At 36.0% G+C, this 12,481-nt stretch overlaps 1 protein-coding gene across 2 annotated transcripts in view; it reads right to left on the minus strand.

Annotated features, from left to right (window-relative positions):
* The window catches only part of dock1 (dedicator of cytokinesis 1), a 333,542-nt gene that overhangs the window by 14,148 nt on the left and 306,913 nt on the right, over positions 1-12,481 (minus strand). For both annotated transcript variants that reach the window (XM_073867188.1, XM_073867187.1), the window contains exons 45-48: positions 11,556-11,732; positions 11,371-11,454; positions 4,384-4,521; positions 325-470 (exon numbers count right to left, since the gene is read on the minus strand). In XM_073867188.1, the coding sequence (XP_073723289.1) occupies positions 325-470; positions 4,384-4,521; positions 11,371-11,454; positions 11,556-11,732 (545 nt within the window). The remainder of the gene's footprint in view (positions 1-324; positions 471-4,383; positions 4,522-11,370; positions 11,455-11,555; positions 11,733-12,481) is intronic.

A 12,481-nucleotide genomic window follows, 5' to 3' on the forward strand; every position in this document is an offset into this window, starting at 1 on the left:
CCGTCAGTACTACAGCAAGGTCCTGATTGGTTAACACGGCGCAGAAATCCGCCAGATTTTTCAACTTGCGCGTTTCCCGTGGCAACACTCAATGCGCGCGGAACGTGCCAACCACGCTGCGCCCACCATGAGTACCGTGCCGCAGGATGCCTTATTGCATCTTTGCATTTACTTGCACATGTAAATCACTCGCGCTTGTCGCTTCTACAGTGTCTGGTGTGAACCCTGCATAACACTACAATAAGAAGTCCAAGTGGGCACTTTATTGGCCCTTTTTAATGATCGATGATTCTTGTATAACTGATCTGGTGTATATGTATTTACCCATCTGATCCCGGTCTTGAAGGCGAGTTATCTGATGATAGGGAGGTCACAGATGCGACAGACAGAGGTCTCTGAGACGACGGCATGGTGAAAGAGCGAACCATGGACCGCGGCCGACTGCCCCGCCGCTCATCCGCCATGGGAGGCTGAAAAACAAGCATGAGTGCCGATGAGATGTTGCGAAATGGAAACAAAAAAGGAGGACAAAAAAATGAAAATTTAGCAATTTTTTCTTGTACGTCTGTGTAATACAGAAGACTGATTAACACTCAGAAAGTACAACTTTGTACCTAAAAAGTGCATATTACAGTTAACTTGTGAAAACATTATAGTGTCTACAGTATTTAAATGTTTAGTAGCTTCTATTATAACTGCTATAATCTTGAGTTTTGCTTTATAAACCCCTGAAGGTTAAGTTAACTACTGTTCTTTGGTAATTGACTATAATGCCACAGATGCAGTTAACCTGAAAAAAACTCCTCCAGGAAAATTCAGACCTGACTAACAAACAGAGATACAATTTTAAGAGTAAAATTACAACACAAGAAAACGCTAGAAAAAGAAAAAAAGGCCAAATTCATAGCGTGAGATTTCTGTCTGCTTGCCTTTTATAAAGTTTTTGTTTCTTCATATTTTCTTTCCAAAGCTCCAAAATGCAATTCTCACACTTACTGCATCTGCGTCCACCCCTCTTTGTCACGAATGTCCTGTGCCGTCCTTGAAAATATATCTAGCGGTGGCCACGGTTTCAAACTCTAATGTGCTCTATGGGAGCCATCGCTACGGCAACAAGAGTGACTTCTAATTCAGGCATCCTAGCGGAGTGTGATAATCAATACCTGCCACCTACATAAACTATCTGTCTCTCATTCTTTTGTGTCTCTCTCATTCTCTCTTAAGAACCACAGCATCCTCCTGTCACACAGCGCAGCGGGTCTGTACATGAGGAGAGACGGGGACAAGCTTCTTAAAGGTTTGTTTAGGATTGTCTCGGTCACAGTTTCAAAGACAAACAACGTTCAATCGGTGTGTCCAAAAATACAGCTATGTGCTACTTCAATTCCAGATGACTGATAATGTTATTCCAGCTTTGCGGCACCATCAAGAGGCGCAAATTAGTTTTCATGCCATTGACACATATAATTAAAATGCATATTCGTACCTCTCAAGATACAATTAACACACATAGATGCCAGATTATTGAAAAGGTGTTGATATACTGATATATTTGACGGGAGAGGTAATACAGTATGGTGTAATACCACAATGATTTCTAACGAATATATTTTAAGCAAATAGTCTGGATGGATTTTAAAAGGAGTTGTGAATTATACAGTATTTATACATCATACTAATATTTCTTAAAGTGATACTCCAGCCAAATATCAAAATTACCCCATGAGCAATCTGAGATACATACGTCCATTTTCTTAGAGACAAACAAATTTGAAGTTATTTTAGTAAATGGCCATGCTCTTCCAAGCTTTATAACGATAGAAAACAGAGATCAGGGAACAATATCGGACTTTAAACGCCAAAAAAGTGCACTCATCTTTCACAAAAGTAATCCACTTGGCTCCAAGGGGTTAATAAAGGTCTTCTTTGGGTAATCGATGCGATTTTGTAAGAAAAATATCCACATTTTGAACTTTATACACTATAATAACTAGTTTCTGGTAACAATGCCATCTTGGACGCGATTCACTGTGCAACATACCCATTGCAACGAGCGCTCACTGCGCTAAAACTCTCTTGTGAATCGTCCAAGATGGCGTTGCTACTGGAAGCTAGTTGTTACAGTTTATAAAGTTTAAAATCTGGATATTTTTCTTACAAAATCACAACGATTACCGGCAGAAGACCTTTTTTAACCCGTTGAAGCTATGTGGATTACTTTTGTGAAGGATGAATGCACTTTTTTGGGGTTAAAAGTCATAAGTTGGTCCCTGGTTCCTACAATTATAAAGCTTGGAAGAGAAAGGACATTTACTAAAATAACTCCAAATGTGTTTGTCTGAAAGACGATGGATATGTGTATCTCGGATTGTTTGAGAGTGACTGAATCATGGGGTAATTTAGATATTTGGGAGTATTCATTTAAAAACAAGGAAAATCTGTTTTTGCATCTTTTCCTTTTTGAAAAAAAAAACCCAGCCTGTGGCCGGTTGCATAAACATAGCCGTGACGTTAAGACTGCGTCTTAAGAATTTTTCCTGACTAACTAGCAACTACTTAGGGCTAATCAGTCTTATTATTTACATTTAAATTAGACCAATCTACCTTTCTATGTAACATACTTAAAACAGTTATGATCAGTCTTGAAGAAAAAAAAATTCATGACTAACTTTTAAGACTAGTCTTAAAGTTTTATGCAACCGGCCACTGAATTACCAGGTTAATGAACTGGTTTAAAGGGATAGTTCGGCCAAAAATGATATTAAACCCATGATGTACTCACCCCCAAGCTGTCAGAGTTGCATATGTCCATCGTTTTTCAGACAAACACATTTTCGAATATTTTAGAAAATATTTTAGATCTTTCTGTTGATTAAATGTAATATTACGGGGTCCAGCCATAGTCCACGACCTTCAAGTCCAAAAAAAGTGCGTCCATCCTTCACAAATTAAATCCAAACGGCTCCAGGATGATAAACAAAGGTCTTCTGAGGGTAATCCGTGCGGCATATTTAAAATGTTATTAACGTAATTAACTACCTTCCGGTAGCGCCACCATCTTTGACTCAGGAGAGAGTCTTAGCATAGTGTACGCACTTTTCTTAGTGACGTATGACAAATTCGGAGGGCGGGGGGACAGAGCAGCAGCAGAGAAACCTGTACGCTGCGTAAGCGCTCATCCTGAATGCGTATGATACTAAGATGGCGGCGCTACCGGAAGGTAGTTAATTACGTTAATAAAATTTAAAATATGGATATTTCTACAACAACACCGCACGGATTACCCACAGAAGACCTTTGTTTATCATCCTGGAGCCGTTTGGATTTAATTTGTGAAGGATGAACGCACTTTTTTTTGGACTTGAAGGTCGTTGACTATTGCTGGACCCCGTAACATTACATTTAATCAACAGAAAGATCTAAAATATTTTCTAAAATATCCGAAAATGTGTTTGTCTGAAAAACGATGGACATATGCAACTCGGACAGCTTGGGGGTGAGTAAATCATGGGTTTAATATCGGTTTTGGTCGAACTATCTCTTTAAGAAGGTTTTTGACAACTTTTTTAGCTGGTCAAGCTGGCGACCACCTGAACAACTAGGTAAAACCTGTAAGGAGCAACCTAAACCAGTTAAGACTAGGCAACCACACTAAAAAAAAACAATTATTCATTCAATTTACTCAATTTTTTTAAGGTAAGTGGTCACAATCAATTTTTTATTTTATTTAAGTTATTTAAACAAAAACAAAAACATTTGAAATACAACACAAAACAAAACAAAAAATTGTTTAAATGTAGCTTAAATAAATTGATTGCGACCACTTACCTTAAAAAATTGAGTAAACTGAATGAATTTTTTTAAGTGCACCTTAGACTACAGTAGTTTTAGCTCTTTTAAATTTTTTTTTAACTATATCAATTCATTAATAACAAATACTGGTTTTGTTTGCAGTACCTTGATCTAAATACATTCATAACAAAAAATATATATAACCTACTGAAAAAAACAGCTAAAACCAGCATAAGCTGATTTTAGCTGGTCTCTAGGCTTGGTTTTAGCTGGTTTTGCTAGTGTAGCAAGCTGGTCTAGCTGTGTTTTGGTCACTTTTTAAGATGGTCTAGCTGAACTTAGCCTGGCAAAGCTGGTCAAGCTGGTGGGTCAGCTGGTCTTCCAGCTTTGCCAGGCTGAGAGGACCAGCTTAAACCACCAGCTACTGTCACCCTAAACCAGCTAAAACCAGCTCATGATGGATTTTTCAGTAGGGTACAGAAAAGAGTAAACAGTTTATTCTACTGTATATTTACAGTGGCTTACTGTAAAAAATATTAAGAATACTGTTATTAACCACAGGTCTCCGGATAGATATTTCTTAAGACTCACTAGTGCTTTGACGCCATACTGTTTCTCCACCTTCTCCTTAAGTTGTTTGAAACACGCCTCCAAACGCTCGTGAAACGGTCGCAGGGCCTCCGTCACCTTTTCACCATGAATACGAACTCCTTCAGCCAGGTACGGGATCTAAATCACACAAATACACAAAAATTTTGAACATGAAAAAAGTAGGGTAGGATTTAATCATCTAAAAATGGATTGTAAACGTTGAGTTACAATGTAGATGAGGCGAGTAAGAAAGATTTGTTACATTGATGGAAAGTCATTTCATAGGCAACAACGGCTACTATTCTCATTACCCACAATGCATTTCTGCTCTCAAAATGAGATATAACCCATGAAAGCTCTTGTGGTCTGATTTACTGAAGCCTCTTACATCGGTCACATGTGAAACAACTGCAGTCTGAAGAATCACTTTGAGTTTCAATTTGCTTTCTTCTACATTAAACCTCGGCACTGACAGACACATAAAACAGGACAACAGCCACTAAAACACACACGCTGTCTATATCTGCAACCCAAACTGAAGGCCATATCATACAGCACAAGAGTAAAAAACCTTCGAAAGCATCCATCACCCAAAGCACCGCAATTTCTCTTTTCTCAATGATTCAGAGTCGAAAACTAATCGTAGGTTCAGAGAAAAGTTCAATATATATATCAGAATGGTGTCATTCTGAGCGAATACAAACAACATCTGAACCCTATAGCAATTGTGAGGAGAGGTATTGTTGTCTCCAGACCTGATGGTATGAATGTAGAGTAAATCTGAAAGATTTTTGCTGAACCAAATACGCTCCAACGAGGAAATGATGCAATGCACTGCAATGGTAAAGTAGCATTTCTGAAATGTTCATGTCACTAAAATTGCCATCAACAATGACAAGAGAGTGTTTCTCTTCATAATATGAACACGATTAAAATATATTTTGCTTTAAAAGAACAAAAGTGTAACAATGCTATAAACAATCGTACACTTTATGCATATGATGATCTGTATAATTATAAATCGTGGTCATCACGTAACTTCCGGTAAACTCCGCTAAGAATAAATAACAACAAAGGCCTTTTAAAGTAGTTTATTTATATAACAAGCAAAATAAACAACATGATCGATGAGGTATTTAAGAGTTCTGTTTAGCAACTAGTCAGACCAATAAACAAACAGAAACCAGAAGTAAAGTTCTGACCAGATGCGTAATCGTGTGACTGCATGTGCGTCTGATGAACCCGTCTATAATTGTTGTATGAAAGCATTAATGCATTATGCATGTGCGTATAGCATGATCATGATATTTGCAGTACAGCACCATCCCTTATACTTTATTGCTTAATTATATGGAAGTAAATTGAAATAAAAATGGTGCCGAGTTGAATTCAGATCAGATGTGAGTTCAGCGTCCTGCGGAGAGTCCTGACACTAGAAGAGAGACGGAGAGGATTCCCACTTTAATAAGGGTTGTTATCACCACAGGGATTTTCTGAAGGAGACACAGATAGAGATAGATAGAGAGCGAGAGAAATAGAGAGAAGGAGAAGGCACAGCTCGTGTCTCCAGGGAAACCCAGACCTTTTTAAAATGATCACAGTGACCGAATTCTGGGTAGGCGTAAGGTTGCTGCCAAATCGCACGGTCAGAAATGCAAATATTTCTCATCACACAGTCTTTAATTAAAAAATAAAACGCAATAAAACATTCATAAATAAACAAACACTAATTATTCATCATTCTTTTTTAATTAGAATCTTATGAGCTTAAGATGGTACCTTGGAAATAAGATACCAGGACTCATCACTTTACCAAACTTTCACAGCACAAAAAATTATTCATTCTGTAATGGTTGCTAAAAAATGATTTAAGAAAAAAAAATTCTTAGTATTTTTGTCTTGTTTTCAGTAAAAATATCAAAAAATCTTACATTAAGATGCTTTTTCTAGATGAGCAAAACGACCCAAGAAAATAAGTCTAGTTTTTAGACCAAAATATCAAATTTAAGTGATTTTGTGCATAAAACAAGCAAATAAATAAATAAATAAAAAATCTGCCAATCGGGTAAGCAAATTTTTCTTGAATTTAGAGTTTAAAAAAAATTCAAGACTCGAGGCAAGTGCTGTATCGTGAATAAGTAACGGCTGAAGGGCTTCGCGCCGTGCCTAACAACGCCCTTCAGCCGTTACTTATTCACGATACAGCACAGCCTCTCATACCTTATTGCTTACTTAAGGGGCGGTATAATAAGCCAAATTTCAATAACCTAATTTTTCGAACCCAGTCTCACGGAGTTACATATAAATAGCACGAAGTGTGAAAATTGTGCAATACATACGCCAAATCCCACTTTGGCGTGCATATGATACGCCAGTCCTTCCCATTCACTTAAACGGCACATCTTTTTTTGTCGTTTTATTTATAGGTTTCTAAATTTTTTGCTTTTTTAACCATTTTCGCTTGGGTTAACTTTTTGTTATATAAAAATGACACCTTAACCCAAAACCCAATTCTAATCCCAACTCCAAGCGACCATGGCTTAAATATGGACAAAAACATGGAGAAACCTGTAAATTAAATAACCTCCTTAAGCAAATGTCAAATCTAACCCTAAACCCAAGCGAAAATTGTTAAAAAACAGAAAAAAATTGAGAAACCAATAAATAAAATGGCAAAAAAAGATGCGCCGTTTAAGTGAATGGGAAGGACTGGCGTATCATATGCATGCCAAAGTGGAATTTGGTGTATGTATTGCACGATTTTCACACTTCGTGCTATTTATACACATCTATATGAGACTGGGTAGAATTTTTCACATGCTTGCAGAGAATGGTTTACCGAACAAAGTTACAGGGTTGATCTTTATCGCATTTTTTTTTGGTTGATAGAAGCACTGGGGACCCACTTAAACATAAAAAAATCTGATTTTCATGGTTTCATTTTTCATGGCCCCTTTAATGAATTGCTATGCATTTGCAAGGGCGCTCAAAGTTTTATTAACAGTTTCACTATATTCTTGAACAATTTTGAAGCATTATGCTCAGTGCACAGGGCTACAAAATCATTGTTTCTCAATAGCAGTTCTTGCACTTTAACACAGATTATCTGTAATGCATAGGATGTGCATGTATGTGCATCTCCATAACTGAGGCTGATGCGATATGCACCTCGATGCATAGCCTACAATACAATACAATACATTACAGCTATATATGAAGCAGCTATGAATGCGATATGATGCAGTCTTATTTCAATTCGGTTCAACACAATGTCATTCAATGCAGTATGATCCAATAAAAAATATTATGCTCTGTATTTTAATATTGTCAAGATAGTTTACTTTAATTTCTGTGTTTCAGACTGCAAATTAACTTTAACACATTTGACAAACAGGCCTTGCTAGTGCAAAAAAAGATCTCCACTTTAACAACTCAAACATTTAACAGTGAAACAATTAAGGGATGCTCATGGATAAACAATAACTTGCCAGCAGATGAAGGTGCTTTCAGCAGATAAGCTGTAAACCCAATCAGCAGAAAGCAGGTGCTGTTTTAACATAATGTTATGCTCTACGTGTTATGCTCTTTGAGTTTTATGGTGGGTAGCAGACCAAAATCTATGTGACTTTTATGACATGCATCAGTTTCGTTAGTCTTGTGATACATCAGCAGCATGTATAAACAGTTTAAAAAGAAAAAAGCATAAATAAATCTAAAAAATAATCATAAATAAACCTTAAATGTTTTTACAGACGCAAAATATGTTCGAAACGATGCACCGCGCTGCAAATGCTACTTTGTATCCGATGCACAGTTTTTAAACCAATGCATCGCAACGTTAACTTTTTATGCTGATGCACCGAGCAAATCTGTGAATCTTCCCATCCCTAATATAGAAGCATCCCGGGTGGTTGCCTGCATGTGCACTGAGTCCAGTCGGAAAAATTGGGAAGATGAAAAACCAAACTTCATTATAAGTTGAAATGTGCTGATGAATGCTCTGACTTTTCCAGTGGTTTTAACTTGAGTTTTGACAGGGCATCAATAGCCGGGTGTGAAAATGCACATATTCCCTGTTTTACCTTCAAGATGGGGTCTATAGATCACCATATATATCTGGCTAAAAAAGTGTCTTCAGATCGCTCACATGCTGTCAAACGCAGGTGAAACAGAACTTTAATGAATCCGCTCGCACTATTAAAGACAGCTGCGCAAATGCTCCACATCACCTCATATCATATACTCTATTATTAACTCATCAATCCAGAACACTGTCATAATTAAATCTAATAGTGTAAATAATTATCTTTGAGGTAAATTGCATGAGGCATGAAAAGTGTGAAAGGTGAAGGATGCTTTGCGCTGTTTTAACTTTTGATTTGTCAGTGTCGCTCTGCTTTTTATAGCACAGATCACAGATCTTAGGAAGGAAGGAAAATAGGTATTTTATATGCTGATTTTTGACAACTACCGTAATTCTGATGCAAATTCCCTGACCTGATATGAATACTTGAGTAAAAGAAAGTCTTTGGTCAAAAACAAAGATAAAATGATGAAACAAGAGCATAAAAAATCTAACATATAACTAGATCTATGGAGGTTTATGTGGTGTGTGCTGTATCCCTCAATGAAATGTAAATAATGTTGTTAGCTGGCATAGACAATTAACTTGCATTTAACTCAAGAGAAGTTGGCAGGTTGACACAGAATAAGACGACTTGTACTGCATTGCCTATAATAATTGTAATAACTACTGTATAAATCAAAGAAATATGTCAAAGGGACATCATGTCTTACAGGAACTAAACTCACGAAAATGCGACTGCCCTTGTTTTGAATTATCGTATGTTACGATTCTGATTCTGTAGGGAAATAACTTGCAAATGAAAGTGATGACAAATAATTATAAAAATGGATATTTGTAGAAATACATAAGCGCCAAATTCTTTAATTAGCACACTGTTTTATGACATTGAGCACATGATCAATAATGTAAATAAGATTTTTTCTCCACACTTGTAAGCACTGGAGCGGTAGTCTCACATACATCAAGCGTGACCTGTCGATGTGATTACGTAATACGTAAGGTCGGGCTGGCACATCACACGGTTAGTGCAAGTTGTTGTAAGTAGTACTTATTTTAATTTTTTGGGTGAAAAAAACATATTTTGCTAGATAAGACCCTCGGTTGGGATCGTTTAGACCCCTTTGAAGCTGCACTGAATCTGCAATTTTAAATGCATTGAAACTGTAAACTGTTGAGGTCCACAAAAGTTCACTATATGGAAAAAAATCCTGAAATGTTTTCCTTTAAAAAACTTAATTTCTTTTGGAATGAACAAAGAAAGACATAAAAACCTTAAATGACAGGGGTCAATTATCAGATGTTTTATGAAAGTGAAATATTCCTTTGAAATGTTTCCGTACAAATGACTGACATGCAGGCATAAACAGATATGTTGAAACTACAATAGCATCTCTGGTTTGTAGTAAAGATCTTGACAGGTAGCTTTTTTATTTCCTGGATATTGTGAGACATTTTGCTGTAGTGTTACATCAATGCCACACAGCTGTTGTGTCAGAGGACACAAACAAACACTCATTTAATATATGACATTTAATCTATGTGAAATTACATCTACAAATGATTCACGCTAAACAAACAAAACTGGCCATATGGCTTTACATGTCAGCATATGTCCTTGAAAAAACAAGTCCTTCAATAACCATTGCACAGCATAATCGTATACGAACTTATGGTAAGCACATACAACATGTGTCTAGATCGAACACACCGGCTGTCAGTGAACACAACTGCTAAACCACAACAAAGTCAAAGCATGAGTATAATAAAATTATTTCATTACAGTAAAATCTGAGTTTTCACACCTTTTGACCACTAACGTTTCATGATTTTTCCATTACTTTTTCCAAAGCATACAAAATTACTGCATAAGGACTTTCAAAAATCACATATAAAATATTGTGTTTAAACATGACAAAAAATGAATAGCCAGCGTCATGTGTTATTTACCTGCACACAGGTACCAAAACATATTTGGCATCATCTGCATCAGTGACTAACAGCTAAAATAAACCTTGATCAATGCTAAGATAAACTTTATCAAATCTCCATCTTTTACACAACAAACAAACTCTCATGGCCAAAACAAATGAAAGGGAATTTTTGTGTCTTTTCCTTGTTATGATCATCATATGACCTGCTTATAAAGTCAGTTTGACTTGTAGTGGATTTTGCATAAAATGTGCCCTTTAATATTACATTTAGTGAATTACAAGTAGGGCTGTCAAAAGTTTAATCGCGATTAATCGCATACAAAATAAAAGTTCGTTTTTGCATAATATATTTGAATGTGTATTGTGTGTAATTATTTTTATATATAAATGCACACACAGATGCATGCATGTATTTAAGAAACATTTATACATTTACATACATTTACATATATACATATATATTTAAATATATTTACATTTTATATATATTTTACTTTATATATAAATTAAAAAATATATAGATAAATAACATGTTTCTTAAATGTCTTAAATATATATGTGTGTTTATATATACACAATAATTACACACAATACACGTGCAAATATATTATGCAAATACAAACTTATATTTTGTATGCGATTAATCACGATTAATCATTTGATTAAAGATCTGAAATCTAATGGTGGTCCTAGATTTTCTGACACATAATTTTACAAAATGACCAGCATAAACATTTTTGAGCTATGATGTAAGAAATAATTTCATCAACATTCTGAATCAATTCACTGACATGATTTGAACCGAATCAATGCAATGAATCACTATTACCAACTCCAAAGCCACTTTTCTGATGAATCAAATAAAGGGTCATATTTCTTTAGAACAAAAGTTTCCCAAATAAGAAGTGCATTGAAATCAGTCCAATATTCATAATGTTGCCCAAACTTAATTGTATAGATTTGTTTTACCTGCCAAGCAATCAGATCCTTCAGTTTTTCAATCTTCTCCAGGTCATTAGGATGTTCCTGGGTGTATTTGTCATTAAAAAAAGCCTGCAGACAACCAAACAAACCATTTACACCCACTTCTATTTGTTAACTTGATTTTTGTTCAGATACACCGTTTGCAAATAATAAGGAGAATAATTTCATACCTTCTCATAATTGGTGAATCCGCCCATGACGGCTGGGTCCACGATGCCGTTGAGAAGCATGGAGAGGGGGTTGATGGGAAGGCTTGGGTCAGCAAGGTGACGCTGAACCATGTTGTTGATTTTTTCATTGGTCAATTGCATGGTCTCCATAGCGTTTTCTAAAGGACTGATCTCCTCCTGCAGCAGAACAACAAGATAATTGTATCGAGCACAACATACACCTTGCAAATTTAAAATGTTATTACATTTAGGGAATATGCAACAACAACAAACCCCACCACATGGGTTTTTATGAAAACTAAGGTAACTGATGTTGACACTTAGCAAACAGAAAGCATTTACAAGCCAGGATTGCAAATGACAACACTTATTTCCACCAGCTGTGTTATACTGAACAACATCCCAACAAAGCAATCTAAATTTGCAGTCCATAAAGAAAACTTTACTAACAAACCGCCGAGCATGTTTTAATTTTAAACGATCTCTCGTGTTCTTAACCTGGGTGTTTTACTGTATTACTAATTATTGTCAACCATAGTTTGAGTAAATCTTTTCTACATCATGTTACTACGAATAAATATCCAGATATGTTAAGTGCACATATTTTATATTGATATAGCCTCTCTACACAAAAATAATGAAAACATATACAACGGATAAGACAAATTACAAAAACACCCATTGGGAATCTGCCACAATCGATCTGTAGTAGAGTTCACCTATAAGAGACAGACAGGCTGATGTGTCTATCTCACAAAACATTGCTGAACACTAATGAGATGCTATCTGAGTATACAGCCAGACGGGAGAGAGAGAGAGAGAGTATAAATTACAATGGATAAACAACAGAACATCACAATCTGGCCATTACATGCTGCCAGTGACTCTCCTCTGCCCTGAAGTCTACATTGGATTATTGATATGCA

Source organism: Misgurnus anguillicaudatus, chromosome 4 (genome assembly GCF_027580225.2).
Source record: "Misgurnus anguillicaudatus chromosome 4, ASM2758022v2, whole genome shotgun sequence".
NCBI lineage: Eukaryota > Metazoa > Chordata > Actinopteri > Cypriniformes > Cobitidae > Misgurnus > Misgurnus anguillicaudatus.